Here is a 20133-nt window from a genome sequence, read left to right as displayed (position 1 = left end):
GACCTGTGCCGGGAAAGTCCTCATTCAAAGTTCTATTATTTGTGCATCTTTTTCACCTGGATAATTAAAATTAGCACAAAGATCTTTTATTGCTTCTATTTACAAGCGAATTGAAGCAAAAACGGGGGTTTTCAAATGCATGTTTAGGTAAATAAATTCCCACAAATTCACATCAGAATATATCACTTCCCTCACATCAGTGATGTCATCAATGTAGCTACTTTTATATATATATAAACTAACTATCAACATGGATCCAAGTAGTGCCAACATATTTGACATAATAAAAGAATAGAAGAAAAATACTGTGTTTCCAAGGAAGTTTGAGTGAAAGAGACTCCTCCTGGCCTTTAGATTTCACCTCAGTGACCTATTTGGACTCATTCCCACACTAGTAGGTAAATATCTCCAATTGTTTTCCATTGTAGGTAAATACTACACATTGGTTGGCACCTGCCCTGCATTCCCTAAGCTTTCATCACACTGGAAACTAAGCATTACAAGTCTTTAGAGTGTTTGGCAACCATCCTTTTCAAATTTAATCCACATTTTATGTCATAGCCAGGTCAGAGCAGTTAGATTTTAAAGGTTTGATAGAGCAACAAACCCTATAGATTGAAAATAGATAGACAGAGAGTGTGTGCATAAGATCAAATAAAAATAATTTTTCATTATGGGACACACAAAATACATAAATACACTCTAAATGGATCCACACAAATCAGGGCAAAAGCATATGGGTGAGAATTTAGAGTATTTGTGAATCCATCCATGAGTATAGTGTTTTTCTTTGTTCATTGTCCTCTGAGACCTTTTGAATTAAAATCTCTTCAACTCGCAGGTTACATATGGTTTAAGAATTGCAGAGGTCTGTTCTGTGGCTGTGAAAGTTATATTTCTGGTTGAAAGCAACCAGAGCGATCACGTTCCCCTGTGCTGAAAGGAGAAATATTCCATATTGTATGGCAGGCAAGTATCTCATTTACAGAAGCCAGTAAAGCCGTCTTTACATGTATGAACCAGAGACATTCTTTAAGATGCAATCTCATACTTAGTGTGCAAAAAGCATTTTCTTTATTATACACTATTATCAACGTCAAAAGAAGTAGTGTATAAACACCCTCAATTGTGAAAGGATTAAAAAGGAATCTATATATCTAATACATTACATAGCTACACAGACTTTGTTTTTAGAAAGTGCCATTTGCAAATAACACCTCTTGCACATTTGGACTTCATTATGAGTTTTTTCAGTAAGTAGCACTTTTTTTTACATTAACATCTGAATTTATCCCGATTCTTGATCCTTATGAGACTTGGAGAGATCTCTGTCCCCTCTCCCTATATTGAAACCTGAGGAATCCACAGAAGTCTAGGGACAATAGCATGATTTCATGTAATTTCCACAAATGTTGATCAATAAAGAAAAATCTGAACTTGACTGTTAGTGTTCACAAGTTTTTGTCTTGAAGCACACAAACCCACTGTGTGCTATATTGTTTGTTTGTTTTTTATGCTGGTCCAGTTTTTGTTTTTATCCTCTATCATTTTAGGCACCTTGCACAGCTGATTTAACCACTTGATGTCAGTCTGTTGATCAAAATCTTTGATTCTTTGCACACAAGAACATAAAATTATAAACAGAGATACAGAACAGCAGCACTGGCATGGCTCCGCTGTAGAGTGCTTCCAATAAATAATTGGTTAAGATAGCTTTACTGAATTGCAACACTTTGCACACACAGGCTGCAAAGCACTGGTGTGCAAACGGTAGTCTTAATCTTAATTTTGAATAATGTGTATGAATGCAGATAACAGCAAATGCCCACAGACATTTATCACTGTGTATTTTTAGTATTATGGCTTCAGTTGTACTTTTTAGGCTTTTCAGTTTTAAATCTAAACACTGATGCATGGGGAATGTAGGTGTGGTTCTGATTGGCAGGGGCATTGTTTTGCAAACACCTGTTATGCCTCCATGAAGCAAACCTGTGTATATACACGGCTGTGGACTCGGTCAAACCCGAGTCTCGTCGTTTAACTTCAGCAGCCGCTGCATCCTCACCGGGACACCACAACACAAAGGCTTGTTGTGCAATTAATAGAAGGCTTTATTGTTGCGGCGCGTAAATGCGCATTAAGGGTTACGTTCCGCGTTCATTAAGACATTCCTGCGCGGATTGGGGCGACAGAGAGGCTTTACATAATAAACTGCAAGCATTCACGTGAAATGCCCCTTTAAAAGCCGGCTCTCTTCGGTCACACCGAGGGGCATCGTAAACAAGCGGAACGAGAGGAGTCTGTGACAGCTACACTTTGGTGTGTCAAACCAGGCTTCAGGATGGTTTCTTCGTACCCTTTACCGGAGGGCTTCTCCGAGTTTGATGTGTTTTCCCTGGGATCTTGTCTGCTTGTGGAGGGTAAGTTATGTCTTGGAATTCAGCCAAATACTACGAGGACTTTCCCTGCTGTGTTTGCCATTAACCTACCCCAGGACATGTCTACTCCCGGTCACTGACACGGACCCGTTTCTCTGTAAACTTGCAAAATAATGCTTACTTATGGTCTAAAAACAAAATAAAATAAAATAAAAATGAATGCGACGCATGTCTAGAGCGTGTTCTCTTTCGCCTTGAGGTGTGAGCTATTTCGCAGTAAGCATCGCTGTGCGCGCTGATTTGCATTGTGTGTGTTTTTTGTTCCCCTTCCCCAAAGGTCTGCTGGGCTTCTTTCTAAATGCGGTCACAATGCTTGCTTTCCTCAAAGTGAGAGAACTGAGGACTCCCAGCAATTTCCTAGTATTCAGTTTAGCGATGGCTGATATTGGCATCTCCATGAACGCCACGATCGCCGCTTTCTCCAGCTTTCTGAGGTGAGTGATGTAACCACCCCTTTCATAATGGACATCGAGGTCCATCCGCATGTGGGTGGGATGAAATGTAATGAGAAAATAATGCCAGTGACTATAGGCTACTGCTGGCCACCTGTTGTGACGAATCATCTGTACAGAGCTGTATAATCGATGTAGAGTGGTCCAATTAAGGCTGTACAGTGAAGAGGGTCAGTACAGAGCATATTCAAACTGCAATCAGGAAATGAGACACGTTGCTCTCAGTGTTCACCAGTTCATGGATTAAATGTTATACTAGTGATTTGTTTATGTATTTTACTAAAATTGGTGCTTAAGGGGTTTCTTGTGTCAGTCAACTTTGAATACATCCTCTGTCTTTAGGTATTGGCCTTATGGCTCTGATGGATGCCAGACTCATGGTTTCCAGGGCTTCATGACAGCTCTTGCCAGCATCCACTTTGTAGCTGCCGTTGCCTGGGACAGATATCACCAGTACTGCACCAGTAAGTCAATATCTGGCTGATGATACCAAATGCAGTCAACCTTTCCTCTCCTATGTTGCACAAATGTGCACATAAATCAGCCAAGTACGCTGCTGTCTTAAAATTTTCTACAGACAAAATAATGAGAGAATATGCAAATAAATAGCAACCTGAACAGTTGCTATAACACAGGCTGACACCTCTGTACTAAAACTGCAACCTGGAAGGCTTGAGTGTTAACAATAAGTCCTACACCCTATTTTTAAACATCATTACCAGGGTACATGGGCAAGAGGAAATGACTCAACTCAAATGTCCCTTGGTTTGAACAGTTAGTGCAGGGATTATTACACTGTTGTTAACTCTGTTATAACTGTTGCAAACAAGCAGCTCTAGTTAAGATATTAGTTTTGCTAAGAATGCACATTTGTTTCTTAGCAGCAGTGTGACATTTAAAACAGAAACAAAATCAGTAGCCTACTTGAGTATGCATTCATTGTGTTGCTGGTGTTTAGACTAGTCATAAAGAATATTGTTCTTCCCAGGGACAAAGCTGCAGTGGAGCAGTGCCATCACTCTGGCTGTGTTTGTGTGGCTGTTCACTGCCTTCTGGTCCGCCATGCCCCTCATTGGCTGGGGAGAGTACGACTACGAGCCCCTCAGGACTTGCTGCACACTGGACTACAGCAAGGGAGACAGGTACCATATACAAACATAATTTCTGCACAGTGCTTGCAAGATAAATATATGCTATTTTCACTTTTTTTAACCTGCTGTGTGTGTCTCTGTCCATAGAAACTACGTGTCCTACTTGATTCCAATGAGCATCTTCAACATGGGCATCCAGGTGTTTGTCGTCATGTCTTCTTACCAGTCCATTGCACAGAAATTCAAGAAGACAGGAAACCCCAGAGTAAGTTCAGTAATTTAAATTATGCACAAACTTTAGCAACATAAGATTAGAAGAAGATGTCTTTTGCTTGGGGAAAAAAGTGTTGTAGATTGCACTGATATCCAGATTCACTTTGGAGTAGCAAGAAACGAATACAGAACAAATCCAAACAAGTTCAACTGAATTTTGGGAATTATTCCAAAATCAAAGAATCTGACATTTATAAGAACAGATGCATAAATCCTCTAAAATATGTAGTCCTTGTAAAGGCTCTCTATGCTTTGAAGTTGCCCACTGAAAGAAATCAGAGGGATTCTCCTCAACCTAGCATAAGCACAATAGCCTCATGTGGCCTTTATTCAGAGACACAAAACAGAGTGTGAATGAAGAGCATTTACGCTGGGATATATGTAGGTCATTACCACAGGGTGAAGATCAGTGGCTTTAGCTGGGAATGTGGGTACCGGTGTGCAGTGAGAAGAACAATGTTCAATAGTGGAGTTCTGGAGGGGTTGAATCAGGTGACCTGCTTTGTGTTGCATAAGCTCATTACTTACAGTCATCCGAGCTGGCTGGAGGGACACTTTGATTACAAACACAAACTGCCCAGTAGATACACCCAGTACTCCACCAGAGAATAGAGATGGCACGATACCACTTTTTCATGACCGATACCGATATCATAAATTTGGATATCTGCTGATACCGATATGAGTCCGATATAGTGTGTTTTTTAATCAATAAAACTGTTTTTTAAATATCTTGCTGGTTTTTGTATAAGTTCATACTCAAGTTTAAAAACAAACAAACACTAAAGCTATTCTGTTATACCTGTATGCAAAAAATGCACTGCACCCAAAATATTTCATAGTTCAGCAATACTGATCAATCTAATAAATTTAAACCTACACCATCCTTCCTATTCTGGTATTTTAAAGAGTAAGCAACCTAACTAATAGGGTTGCAAACTCCCAGCAAAAAAAAAAAAAAATAGGGAACCACCCCCCATCTCATGATGCTTAATTGATGTAATCAACTTTAATTTGATGCAGTGTGGGGAAAAAATGCACAGAAATCATCGAATTGTTTTTCAAGAATAATTAAATAGATTCAACATCTTTCTTCAACAGAACTGCAGACTGCACAGATGGTACCTTCCCAAAGGAAAAAGTACTATAGCTTACTAGGGTATATTAGACTTAATAGTTACTATGTACAGTAATGGACTTCTATAAATTTTACATCAGATTAAAACTTTGGGTGTAAGATTCGGATAATTATTTATTAAAAGCTAGACATTTTAAATGAGAATAAGAAAGAAAAGTATGTCTTTGTGCCCCCTTTCCCTGTTCATGCCCTATCGGCCCCCCTGGCTAAACTTTGCTAGAACTGCCCCAGCACAGTTACCAGCCGTCAGCTATGTAAAAAAGGATCCTGGTGTAGAAAGTAATAATAAATAAATTCTAACAACAGCTTATCAAGCTTAAACGTGCTGCTGTTGTTCAGCCGCTGGTTTCCTCTTTCTGGCGCGAAGTGAGCGATAGACAAGCAAGAGAGACGGACTCGCGACAGAAAAGCCGATCAGCTGATCATTGATCAGTTTCATGATTTCATGATTGAAGTAGCAGCAGGAGAGGGAGGGAGAGAGAAGAGACAGTCGCTCCATATATCGGCTGTAAAGCTTAACGCGGGAATGCTTTATAAACATTCAGAGATGAACTTACACACTTGCTTTACTTCTCTCTGGGATAACTTCCTCGGAGATGAAATGCCAGATTGGTAGGCTATACACACAGCCGCTCTATCACCTGAGGCATACTGCTGCCACGGTTAATGATCCAAGTTATGTCTTGTCGCAAGTTTTGTGAGGTGCGTTTTTTTTATATTTAATGGATCGATTACATTTTTAATTTCTCTCCGATATCCGATCCAATTTACGTCAGTATCTGACCGATACCGATACTAATATTTGGATCGGTCCATTTCTACCAGAGAACAGTAATTATGTAATAATCAAACAGTTTACAGTCAAATTATTAGAAAAGGGGGAAAGTCTGCATTAAAACTTGGAAGCAGAACATCACCTAGGAATGTGACACAACCTAAATTAAGGAGAGAAAATGGTCACAAATAATTTGGGGTTATCTAAAAGAAAACTCCATCTTGTAAATGTGTAATCAGTTTTACAGAGCTGATCATTATCCCTTCTGGAAAGGTTCAAGCATAAGCAAATGTCAGTGTTTCTTTTCAGCTACTTACAGATGATTAAATACGTATAAGTATGTAGGGAATCCCCAATATATGTGGATGGAGTTCGGAGATTCTTTTCACAGTCTCAGCACCACACAGATTCACCATGGTGCTAGAACACTTGGACATTTTGACTTTAAGTGGACTCGTATGTCATTGAGGGTTTTTTTTCTTTTGGTTTGTTTGTATTAGAAAAAGACAGAACACAGTAGTTTGTGAGCCACAGATTTATCTGCCAGGCACAACAGCAGTAAGTGCCTGATCAGGATTTAACAGACAGTGACTTTGTGTACTCTTCCACACCTCAGACAGATCACAGTTTCTTAGCTATAGTTCCATTATAGCTGTTGGGACAATTTTATTTAGTTTTTTGTAAGCTTAGTATATTTACTGTTATTTAAAGTACAGCCTGTTTAAGTCAGCAATATTTTTTCCGTCTTTTTAGCTTTAATAATAGAGACTTTGTGGTTCTGTGCAGTGTTTACATGTTCTCCCCGTGCTTTTGTGGGTTCTCTCTGGGTACTCTGATTTCCTCCCATGGGCCAAAGAGACGAATGTTAAGTTAATTGAGGAGTCTAAATTTGATGTAGGTGTGGATGTGAGCATGAATGGCTGGCTCTGTGTTAGCCCTGTAATTTGTCTGGCAGCCTAGTGTGTATTCTGTGTGTCACCCACTGTCAGGGGTGATACAGAAAATAGATGGACGGATGGGATTTTTATAAGCTTAAATCAGAATCAGAATCAGAATCAGAAATCAGAATCAGAAAGGGTTTATTGCCAGATGTTGAGGAGGTTTACAACATTAGGAAATTGCTGCGGTGCTTCAGTGCAACATACTGTCATAAAAATATAAAAATAAGAATAAGAATTAAAAGTGCTAAGTGGATAGATATATACATGATATATACATGAGTGCAGGTGGTGATCAGTGCCAAACATGGAATGATGCAGTGAACACAGCGTAGGGTCATGTGTTAGTGGTGGGAACAGTCATATGGTTATTGTTCATGTGTCCGACAGCAGAGGGGAAGAAACTGTTCTTATGGCGAGAGGTTCTGGTGCGAATGGACCGGAGCCTCCTGCCTGAGGGGAGCAGGTCAAACAGACTGTGTCCAGGGTGAGAAGGGTCAGCTGGCTAATGTCAGCAAAAGCACTACAGTGCATATGGCTTTATTTTGATAAAGTATCATTAAACACAGAGAATTTTGTCTATTCTTGTCTGACTTGGTCTGATTGTTATCACTTCTTTATTTCGAGCATTTTGGAGTCTTCATCTTTCTCTGGGGATAAATTAAACAATCCTCTATAAACAAAACTATTTTATTTACCTTATGAACCTAGAAGCAAGCTCATTTTACTGAGCTAACATTAACACTCAGTGTAGGACTGTCTTTCACAAACACACATTTGATAAAATGGCCTCAAAAACAAATTGTTTATAGAGGTTTAGCTAATGTAATGTTCCCATTTGAAAGTCAGTTCATTCAATTCTACCAAATTGGTAGCAGTTCACCTAGATTGCACTGCCAACATCGTCCTCATAGAGCCTAAAGTTTAAACCTGCTTTCATACAAAAAATGAAAGCCCACAAAATATTTGAAAATCACTAATGTACTCTGATTGCTTGGCACCTGTTTTCAAAAGATTACTATATCACAAATCAGGAGCAAAACAAGAACTTATATGTCTTTATAAGAGGCAGCTGGTTGTGATGGTAGCCCAGTTAGGTGGGTGCTGCTTGAAATGTGTGAAATCATTATGGAGAATGTTTTAAAGCTGCTTTGGTGCATACAGAAATGTGTTTTACTGAAATTTAACACTTTTTTTTATCTCGACCCCGGCTATCAAATTAAATTTTTTAGAAAAAAAGTGTTCGGACTTTCCTTTTACAATGGGTCTTTAAGGACTCACTGTCTGGTTTCCCTATGGACGGTCTGTTTCCCAGGCAGTACAAACTGAGTGTGTAATAATAGCCTATTAAATAAGTAAGTAAATATTTATTTATAAATCATCCTTCAAGATAAATATCACAAAGTGCTTCACAATGAAATCATATGTTTTTCATCCCACTTTTAAATCAAACATAAACCCCAGTTTTTCATCATTTCTTATGTGTAGCATACATTTGTGGAGCTCTGTGAACAGAGTAAATCTAAACTCAATCTGTGGACACAGTAACCCAAAAAGTTACTATACAATTAAATGACCAAAAAGTGACAAATAGACATTTGTATGCACAGTAAGCAAAAATGTTCAGTTCTGTGAGGTCAAAAATCTTTTTTTTTTAAGGTAATATAGTGTCAGTGAAACGATGTTAAGAAAACTAAAGCTACTTATAGGTAGGAATTGTGAAAACTACATGTAAATTTGTCAGTGCTGCTTTGTATGTGTGAACTATGGTGCAGAATAATATCTGCTTTCAGCCTTGGATTACACAGACCTGCCTTCTCATTCACCCACTCAGTGTTTTTGTTTTGTAGCTTAGCATTGATGATCTTAGCACAAACTCGTTTTCACCCGGGCATGTGACTTGCCTCCAAGCAGAAAACCTCATGACACAAAGCCTTTTTCTCACCTTCACTCTTTGTGGTTTGCTAATCATTTTTGTTCTTATCCTCTCTTTTTCCCACTTTTCATTCCTTTGCACATTAATCCTCCCTCCACTACCTATTGTTTCCCCTCCACAGTTCAACCCCAACACTCCTCTGAAGACTATGCTGTTCTGCTGGGGGCCCTATGGCATCCTGGCTTTCTATGCTGCTGTGGAGAATGCAAACCTTGTCTCACCTAAGCTCAGAATGGTAACAACTATCATTACATACTTTTGGCACAAAGTTTTTCTGACTCCACTTAGTAATGCATTAAAGAAATACAGCTTAGCTTAGCTGCTTGTTTTTGCATGTAGTTCAAATGTACATATTTAATATAAAACATTTGTTCCTTGAATTTAAAGAATTCTGCCCTTTGTTACAGAAGACATGCAAAGCACCATGTGGAGTCCAAAACATGAATAAACAACACAAATTATTTCCTAATATTTCTGCTAAGAAAAATCTCATTGACCATAATATTTGGGTCCTGTCTCTGCAGATCGCGCCTATCCTGGCTAAGACTACTCCCACCTTCAATGCCCTCCTGTACGCACTGGGAAATGAGAACTACAGAGGCGGCATTTGGCAGTTAATCACCGGGGAAAAGATTGATGTGCCTCAAATTGAGAACAAGTCCAAATAAACTGAGCATGCAATAATTACATGCATTCTGTCCTTGTGGTTTCTCGCAGGTACATAGATGTTTGTGAGTCTCTGTGCATTTTGTGTGTCTTGAGCAGTGGTAGCCATTGCACCTGTTCTGCTCCCCGTTGTGTCTGCAGTTGTATTTCTAGTATGATTGTCACATTACAAAATAAACATATGAAATAACACGTATTTCCTAATGGACTTTGAGAGATCAGCATTAGTTTATTGTGCTGTTTAATAATATACAGTTCCATACACAACAGCAGAAACTTTGGGTTTGGCTACTTCTGTAACCACATGAATTTCTCTGTCACTCAATTCAAATGTGATTTGTTTTAATTTTGAGTTCAGAATTAAACATATCCATCCATTCATGTTAATCCAGTTAGTTTTAATGCAAACACTCCTGCAGAGCAAGTGATGCACAGAGCAAATATGACTATTTATTCTTTTACAGACTCTGCTACAGCAGCCTGGGATATTTTAATCATTTTTCACTTTGCTTATAGTGCAAATGTCCTTGCAGACAGCAATCAGAGCATTTTCTCCTTACTAGTTGCCTATTTTGCTATCTGGTTGAAGATGAAAGGCTCTTAAATAGATTAATTCAGCTAAAAAAGAGACATCACAGTCTGACATTCAGTTTCTTAATCTTTATGGTGCCTGTTAATGAAATATGAAAGTGCATTCAGGCCACTGATATCCCATCATGTGTTGCAGGGTTGTGAGTGATCTCTCTCACCAGGATGGAAGTGCATTAATCCTCTAAAAAAGAGGACCATTCTTGAATTCACAGCCCCCACAACAGTCTCTGCCTGTAGATCGACTGAACATGCTTCTTTCCTCCACGCCAGCATCCAAAGTTTGCTATAACAATACAATATCATCAAGAACTCTGAATAAATCAGTGTTATTTACTGAGGCGAATTCATGTCTGGTCCAGAGTGCTCTATGAATTAATGTTCAAGGAACATTTCACTTCATCCATTTGACTTCTGCATATCATGAAATTTGTTTTTACTTTGATGTTTATGTAAAATACACTATTGTTTAAGCACAACATTGAACAATACACAGTACCATACTGGTTATTATAAAATGACTATTTTTTTTAAGTAGGTGTCAAAAACCACGTACCACATTCTTATGGTTTTCTTTTACCAACTGTTGATACTCGTAATATGAAATGTTAAAATGTATAACACACGTAAACTTTTGGAAAACAGCAGAGTGCTTCAGAATTTAATATAAAAGTTGTTTTAAAAAGGATATGTTTTTAAAGATGAAGACTACTTTAACAAATCATTTTTCTGTTTTATGTTACAACATAAAATACATTTGTGGTCACAAATCATTCACACTCATCATGGACATGAATGCCATGATAATTCTGGGCTTTTAATGATTTCTTTGAACTGTTCATTTTCCCAGATGGAGTCATTGGAGTCAGAAAACAAGAATTTGGTGCCCACGTTTCAAAGTACTTTTATTTTTCTCCAATCCGCATACACACACCCCGACTACTATTTGGTCCTTTAGCAAGTTGCACCTCAACCAGATGCTTTTAGCAGCCATAAACAAGCTTCTGTATAATTGTGGTTTAATATTTGATCACTCTTCTTGGCAGAATCGGTAGAGTTCATTTTAATTAGTTGGGTTCCTGGCACAAATGGATTTTATGCACAGTCCACAAATGTTCAGTAGGGTTGAGGTCAGGGCTTTGGGAAGGCTGTTTCAGAAGTTTATTGTTAGCCTAATTTATTGATTCCAAAATCAGTTTTGATGTGTATTTGTGACTGTGCCAAAATAGCTCAATCTTTGTCTCGTCTGACCATACAATTAAACTTTTCTCCTGAAGTCATTTGACGTATTAATTGGGCAGATCCAAATTTTAGTCAAGATCAAAGGTGTTGAGTTTGGAGCAAGGGCTTTATTCTTGTTGGTACCCTCAGTCTTGTGTTGTCTCTGAGCATCATTATCAGTTTGCTCTCATCTGAGGGTGACAGTTTGGGTTTTTTTCCAGTACTTGGCAAAGCGGTGACACATTCGAATAACTTATCGTTATGTACAACTAATTGAACTGATTACTGTGGACTGGCAGGTGTTTAGAAATGTCTCCAAGAGACTTTCCTGGGAAAATGCAATGAATGAAATAAATGAAGTCCTTTCAAATCTTAAATATTAGTTGGTGGAATTTGAAAGACAACAATTCTACTCTACAATGTATACAGTAGATTTTGTATAATGACCGGTCCCTATAAAATCCTATAAATACTGGAAAACATTGTTTTTGTGTGGCTGATGTAATGTTTATAATTTGCAGTCATCCTGATTAATCTAAAACAGTGACAACATGCACTCAATATCCATTCAATAATCAAATAATAAAGAATTGCAGATAGATAAACTCTCTTGTCTTTTCTTATCGTTTTATTCATGTTCAAAAAGATTATGATGCTTATCTAACAAATGTAAATTACCATTAATGACTGACAGTCCTTGTGAGGTTTAAATAGCAGCTATGTGTGCAGTGCTGGAAACCTCTTTCTCTTGAATCTTAACTTGAGAATTCAAATGAAAAGATGCACAGAGCAAGTTCAACACTTGGAATCAGCTAAACAAGGAAAAATGATTTGCCTGGTCATGAAACTGCTTGTCCATGAATTATCCAATTACTTTTGACCCTCTGAAAATATGGAGTGATGTGAAAAGGGGGTTGTAATTCCTAAAAAACACTAATTCCAAATTTTTCTGAAAAGCTTGAATTAATGCTGAAACACTGCAGGTCAATCACATCTTGATTGTTTGCTTTAAAATCCACTGTAGTTGTGTACAGGAGGTAAACTATCAAATAAAATTCACCATTATCAAAAATAAACATCAAGATCTAACTGTATAAAGATCTGATGTATACAGTATGTATTGTTGCGTGTATTTCTACTCTTCAGTATCGCTATTTGTACTTGAGTTTAGCTCTGGGTATTTCTTCCTCCACCGGATGTGTGTCAGGGTGATTACACTGTAGTATTCATTCAACCAGCATTGTGGACCTAACACTCAGTGGATGTAACATACAGTAGAAGCCCCCAGTTGGTGTTTTTAAGCAGATTAACTGATGACAGTCTGTCAGTTGAGTGTGTTGTTGCATAATTAAGAACTGCTGACACATGTGTCATCAGCAACTTTCTCATTTATTGCAGGTAAGTCAACCATTTTCCATTAAAAATTGGACATTTATGGTTCCTTGATCTGTACTTGAAAAAAAAGGACTATTTCTGCTAGATGCAAGAGTCCTCTAGAGATTATTTTAGTAATTATCAACATAAAATAACCACCAGAGCCTTAATGACATGTACATTCAAGTCCCCGGACACTGGTGGGCATATGGAGCTGTCATCTGGTAGGAAGGGTTACTCTGACCCCACTTCCTGAACCGCTGCAGGCCGTTATTAACTGCCAACATGAAAGGATCTGTTGTTTCAAAGAGCATTATGCAAGAAATAATTAGAAAGTCAGTTCACCACCAGAGTAAAATAGTAGTAAGCTCACCCAGCGCTTATCATTTCAGCTCCTATCTGGTATCGCCATAATTTCTCCAGGAATCAAAATAGTGGAACATCTTCAACTCAGCAATTTTAAGTAAAATGAGAAGTACAGGAAGTAAGCTTATATTTTCTAGATAATAAAATATTAAACAAGAAAAAAAATAAGAAAATACTTGTTTCTGTGCAGTATGTTATCCCTGACTATGAAGAATTGTTGTGAAACACTTAAGGATAGAGATAAAATCTTGTTAAAGGGTTTATTAATAGCTAATCATGAAGTGTCGTCATAGATGATGTCTGCAGATTAATTATTTAAGCCACACTGGCCAAAGATTTACTTCAAATAGCTGCTGGATTATGTTATACTCTGAATCCAAATGTCTGGCAGCAGAGCACGGGTAGCTTTTTTTTTTCCATCGGCTTTCCGTCTCTTACAATCAAAAATATTCAGGTACTTAGAGTTCACCGAGGATTATGTCTGGTCAACCAATGAAGTTTTCATATGGGCTTTTTGAGAGGATTACACAGGAACATGACTACAAGTGCTGGAGAAAAGGGGGGGGGGGGGGGGGGCAAGGAGAGTCTGGACTGTTCGAGAAAGAAAGAAGTCATGAATCAGTGTTATAAAAAAAATAATGTGGAAGACTGGAAGGAATACGATTGCAAGTGTGTGTGTGTGTGTGTGTGTGTGTGTGTGTGTGTGTGTGTGTGTGTGTGTGTGTGTGTGTGTGTGTGTGTGTGTGTCTGAGGCCCCCAAAACAAGTCTAGATAGCATGTGATTTGTATTAACTATATTGTTTGAATATAGACTGCACAGACTGTTTAAAAAAAAAAACAAGGTGGTTAATGTCTACAGTTTTTGATTAATTATTTTTTGTTGATATTATAAAAACCTCAGCATGCACAAATCAGTCAGCTAATTCCAGTATTTTATTTATATGTGACTTTGCCCTAATTACCAAGTATCCTTCTGTGTGATACACAATCGTGCTCACTAGATTTGCAAGGTATATGAAAATACAGCACTCCACCTTCCCGTCTAAATATTTTTACTACTTTATCTCAAAAAACCAAATGCAAAAGATCAGATTTCAAAATGGGACTTCACAAACCAAAAGGAGACCTGGCTCTATTTCATACACAGTCTTAGTCAGTCTTAAATCTTACATCAGTACATCTTTATAAAGCTGGACCTACAAACTGAAAAATTGCTAACAAAAAAAGTAAATTAGCTTGATAATGGGTAATACTTTCTATTAATATAATATTAATATGTTTATGCTAGCCTTTTATCACTGGCTTCTACCTCCTACCTTAATAATAGACAGCTAATGTGGCTACCAGGAAATTGCTAATAGTCAAACAGCTGAGTTACATTGAACCTTAAAGCAGATTCGAGCACAGCTTCTTATTTTTTATAGACAATGCTTTGCTTAACAATGATTTCACAAAGGTCAAAGCGCTGTAAAGAGAACTATACAGGAAACCGAGCAAGTGCAACAGAGGCAGAGGTGTGTTATTACATGGCTTTGGATGACGGTGATTAACATAGCATATTGGAAAAACAAAAATATCTAAAATCATTCATAACAATAATTTATAATGAATTTATAATCAATCTTTTTGAAAAACATACAGGTAGTAATTGCTGCATGTGTGACAATGTCCCACATTCAGATTGGTCTGCCCATTATTGAAAATGTATATAAAAATAAAAATAAGTGTTTAATAATGTTTGTTATATAAATGAATAAATTATACATTTCAGCAGGTTTAATTCAAAATATTAATAAAGTAAAAATGTGCAACAGGGCCCAATTGGTCTTATTTTAAATCCTTTGGTGAGGAGGAATGAAAAGAGAGACCCAACCTGGGGTGCTAATTCCTCTGCCACCCTTTTTAATAGAACCAGAGAGGGATTTCGACTCCTCATGACTGACCCCAGGCCAGCCGAGCACAAACACAAGATAAAACATCAGTCGGCTGCCTTAGGTCGACCAAACTCTCTTGACTGTCAGTGATCTTGACTGTCAGATGTGGAGCCGATTATATAACCCTGACAACATGAGACTGCACACGCACACACACAATACACAGCAACACAAATGCTCTTGTTGAGCAGCCACAGGACAATCAATGGTAATGCTGAACACAGCTGCTCCTCCAATCAGTTCATTGAATTTTAGAAATCCCACTATTTGTACACAGTGTGATTTACAGAAAATGAATGGACATGTGAACACTATATTCACATTCATCTTACCAATAACAATGTACACATAGCACATTACATATTAGCAAAAACATATTTGTTTTGAAGAAACCACATTTTTACAGGATTAGTGTTTCACTATAATCTGGATTAAAGGGGGGCTGTGCATCACTGCTCTTTAGAAATCACTGTTTTAAATCATTAAACCACACACTTTGACCAGAATATGTACCGGTCTGAGGCCACTTCATACTTCACATGATTTACATTCACACAACATATTAAATATTTAAGTTTGTCAAACAGATTCAAATATTAGACAAAGAAAAAACAAGTAAAGACAAAAAGCAGCTTCTAAATGAAGGTACTTAAAATTGCTGCTAAGAGTGGCCCAACCAGTTATTAGGTTTAGTGAAATCACTTTTTCACGCAAGGCCATGTAGGTTTGAATTTTTTTTCACCTTAATAACAGACTACTTCTGTTTTGTATGTTTTAGTCTGTATTTGCGGATGGCACGGTGTTCACAGACAGTATTTTCTGGAAGTGTTCTTGAACTCACACAGTGATTTCTATGGAAGCCCGTTTCCGCCACTAAAAAAAAAAAAAAAAGCTAGTATCCATAACTCGAAATTTCGAGTTATTTTCTCGAAATTTCGAGAAATATAACTCGAAATTTCGAGTTACTTTTCTCAAAATTTCGAGTTAGCTCTGCCAATCAAAAATATACGTGAATGAGGTCGCTTTCTTGTTACCCGGAAGCATATGGCGCAGGACCGCGCACTCAAAAACGGATCCCAACAAATTAAAGTATGTTTGCTGATAGTAACACCATGTGATTCAGCTAATAACACAGGGATTTCATCATTTGTGAAGCCAGGCTGAAAACACTCAGCAATCTGTGCATTCACGACTGGATGTAATACCGGTAGCTTAGCTGTAGCATTTGTAGCTGAGGGCTTCAGCTTCCGGGTAACATGGAAATGACGTCATTCACGTAGATTACTGATTGGCAGCGCTAACTCGAAATTTCAAGTTGCTTTTCTCAAAATTTCGAGTTATTAACTCAAAATTTTGAGATAATAACTCGAAATTTCGAGAAAATAACTCGAAATTTCGAGATAATAACTCGAAATTTCGAGAAAATAACTCGAAATTTTGAGTTATGGATCCTTTTTTTTTTTTTTTAGTGGCGGAAACGGGCTTCCATAGATTTCTGTAACAGAAACAGGGCAGTTTTTAATTCAGTGGGACCAGAGAGCCCAGATATCACACAGGCATCCAATTTTGAGTTTCGGCCTAGTCACTTGCACACAGAGATTTCTCCAGATTCTCTAAATCTTCGGATGTTGTGTGCGGTAGATGACAAAGACACATTTTTACATTGAAGAAAATTATTCTGAAAGTGTTACACAGTTTTTTGCAGATTGATGAACTTTCACCCATCTTTACTTCTAAGAAACTGTACCTCTCTAAGATGCTCTTTTTTAAAATCTTTTTGACACATGTTGCTGTAACCAAATTGAAAATCAGTTATTTACTATACATGAAATAATAAAACGTCTTAGTTTAAATATTTGATATGTTTTTTTAATGTTCTATTGTGAAGTGTGGCTTATTAGATTTGCATTTTTTTTATATACATTTTGCACAGTGACCCAACTTATTTTGGAATCACTGTTGTATACTTAATTTCTTTTTTTAAAGTTCTCACTCTTCATTGGTGCACAGTGTCTTCTACAGCAGCCACATAGATGAATCACACTCTACTACATAGACCAACAGCTCTTACTATTAATTTGACCTCAGTTGTATTTTACACATAAACATTAATTTTGGCCTAAAGCAGCAGGCCAATTTATGCACAACATCCAGGCATCAGTTTTTCTAACCACATAGGGCCTGGACGCCATCGCAGTTGACACTGGGCAAGAAGGTGGACACACTGCTCAGGTTCCCAGTCTATCACAGAAACAATCCATTCACACACAGAATCACCAATTAGCCTAGCATGAATCTTTTTGGATATCTGCATGGACTGAAGGAGGTTATGGCACCCCCAAAGAAAGGCTACTCTACATCACTGAAAGTAGTATACCCTGCTTTAAATACAAATGAAACTTTGCATTTAGCATTTGCTGATTTCAGTTTCAGTCTATTAAAAAGAAACTAATATAACCATCAGTGGCGGTCCTAGCCTGAGGGCGCCCTTACTCCCAGCAAATGGGCGATAGAAAACCGATCGTTGCCTATGCCATTCCCACTATGCGCTGGCATGACGTCGGGGCAGCACGAGTACGAGCATTTTTTTTGTTTGTTTTTTGTCGATGCCCGTGATGCCGCCCCCCACCACGATGCCGCCCCGGGCAACCGCCCGTTTCGCCCGTATCAAAACCGCTATGGATAAACATTTAGCTCCACAGGGGTTATTTTTGACCTTTCATAATGTGTGTATTTGGCCTCAGTAGCTTTGGATTTTGTGTGGCTGCTAGAAATTAATGCTTTGATAACTGCTCGAGATTACATGGTGATCTTGAATCTCCTGAGCAAATCAGATCAGAGCAGAGTCACTGGGAAAACAGCAAAAAAAAGAAAAAAAAGAAAAATGTTGATCCCCTAACACAGCCAATCCAGTTATGAGGTCTGTGCTGGCCCTGAGAGGACATTGCACTTAAAACAGATAAAGATGGGGGTGATTGACAAAATAAGTAAACACAGTTAACTAAGTTTGAAATCTGTATAAACGGTTTGTGTTTATTTGTCTGCCACTTCTGTGTGTAACTGTGTCTTCATATGTTTCTGTTTATGCGTGAATGCTAACAGACGGAGTGAGCGAGAGGACGGCAAGGTCAAGAGCCTCTTGGGAAAACCAAAAGCCAACTCGCAGTTTGGCCTTCATGACTGTGCATAAGCTTTTCCGCTACAGTATGTTTACCGAGGGAAATAAATGTGATTATCGAGGCTGTTCTCTCATTAATGTGACATAACATGTGGTCTAAAAATAAAACTAATTTTGAGCTGCCTTTTTGTCAGATTTGTAACAATTATTAGTCGGATTTAACATGCCTACGTCAAATCGCTCGGGGAAAACAACGGGATTTAATTCAAAGAGGGATCAAGTAGAGTGTAAATTAAAGCTAAATTTATTCTAACTTCAGCTTAGAATACTTGATCATACTCATTGTTTCCTTTATGTCTGACGGTCTCACAAGTGTTTAGATTTTACACCGTTGCCCTACATTAGTCATAAAAAATTAGGTCTTTGAGGTCTTTTGGGTCTTTTTATAACAACAGAAAATTAGGGAACACGTATCAACTGGCAGCTAAACTTCATCAAGAACAAAAGATTTCTTTCTTCCTACAGATGTTAACATCAAGAATCTTCGAAGGTTTTTTTTTTACTATCACACACGACGATTCGTTTAATTCTTTCAAGGCTCATGAATCCACCACATTTAGTCTGCATGCTTTCTATTTTATTTCATTTCAAAGTTGTTTAAAGAGAGGACAAGAGTGTTGGTGGCTTCTACTTTTTTCTGACTTTTTAGGTTTACTGTGTTTTTCCTGTGCGTTTGGCGCTTAATGTCATAAAGACTTTTGAAAATGTAAAAACATAGTGCACATAGTGAAATATGAGTTTATGATGAAAATTATAAAGAGCAGGAATGAGAGAAAACATTGAAATAATAATAGCAGCGCTGCAGGGATATGAGGACATCTACCGGCTGAGCAAATGCACAAAGGGCAAAACACAGTAATCACAGTAAAGATACTAATAACTGATTGATAAACTTATCAAAACAGAATCTAGCTAGACGCTCCTCATTGATTATATAAATATAACTCACAATCAAACCATAATGTAGCATAATCATTAAAAAACAAACAGAAAAACTGATTTTGCTGTGCAGTTATAGGTTGGTCAAAATTCACATCTCAGGTTTTTGTTTTTCATCAATTCAATCTTCCTCCACTAGATGTCGGCACAACTCTGTCTCATATCCCAGGTCTGTAGCTTACTACAAAAGCTGACAAATCAAATTGTAGTGAACACATGAACACAGTATTTGCCTCTCATTGAGTGAAAAAAACAAAACAAAAACGGAAATGAGTTTGAATCTACTTCTACTTCTTTAAATCCCATTTTACCTGCTTTCAGTTTTTGAAAAAGTATAATAATAAAAGTATTAATAATAATGAAATTGTGTATCATGACAAAACAAAACGACATGTGACTCCGATAACTGATTCATGAAAATTCTCTGAAGGGTAGACATCTGTTGAAACTGAATTATTTTTCTCTCTTCATTACAAAAATTTGCTGTCACTGAAAAGTCCTGCAGTTACTGTTTATTTCAGCCTCACCACTGGATGGCAGTATCTACTTTTAAAACGTCAGTTCACTCATTTCATTCAGCTTTTCTGTCGTTTCATGACGTACTGGGGTTTTACTGATGCTTTTTCTAAAGTCTGTGACTCTCTCTCTCTCTCTCTCTCTCCCTCCATATATATATATATATATATATATATATATATATATATATATATATATACATATATATTTATGATAACAAACTACTGGGAAATAGCAGTGGTTAACAAAAACGCATTGTTTAACTGTTAAAACGCATTGTTTTAGTGTCGTGTTCTGTGGAGCTGTCCAC

General features: G+C 37.6%; 1 protein-coding gene across 1 annotated transcript; it reads left to right on the top strand.

Moving 5' to 3' along the window:
• Positions 1-2012: 2012 nt before the first annotated feature.
• On the top strand, positions 2013-9730 carry rgra (retinal G protein coupled receptor a). Its single transcript, XM_040001767.1, has 7 exons — positions 2013-2420; positions 2716-2872; positions 3233-3354; positions 3879-4032; positions 4129-4246; positions 9163-9276; positions 9566-9730. The coding sequence occupies exons 1-7, from the start codon at positions 2342-2344 to the stop codon at positions 9707-9709; spliced, it is 888 nt and encodes a 295-aa protein (XP_039857701.1). The 5' UTR covers positions 2013-2341; the 3' UTR covers positions 9710-9730.
• Positions 9731-20133: the final 10403 nt, after the last annotated feature.

Source organism: Simochromis diagramma, unplaced genomic scaffold (assembly GCF_900408965.1).
Source record: "Simochromis diagramma unplaced genomic scaffold, fSimDia1.1 OVJJ01000421.1, whole genome shotgun sequence".
NCBI lineage: Eukaryota > Metazoa > Chordata > Actinopteri > Cichliformes > Cichlidae > Simochromis > Simochromis diagramma.
Note: the sequence above shows the minus strand (reverse complement) of the source record. Positions and strands in the feature narration are given on the sequence as shown.

What these genes read in the sequence shown, in the direction of transcription:
- rgra (XM_040001767.1), top strand. Translation starts at nt 2,342, where the DNA reads ATGGTTTCTTCGTACCCTTTACCGGAGGGCTTCTCCGAGTTTGATGTG. An exon ending in AGAAGACAGGAAACCCCAGA is followed by an intron (nt 4,247 to 9,162) that starts GTAAGTTCAGTA and finishes TCCCCTCCACAG; the next exon opens with TTCAACCCCAACACTCCTCT. An exon ending in TCTCACCTAAGCTCAGAATG is followed by an intron (nt 9,277 to 9,565) that starts GTAACAACTATC and finishes CTGTCTCTGCAG; the next exon opens with ATCGCGCCTATCCTGGCTAA.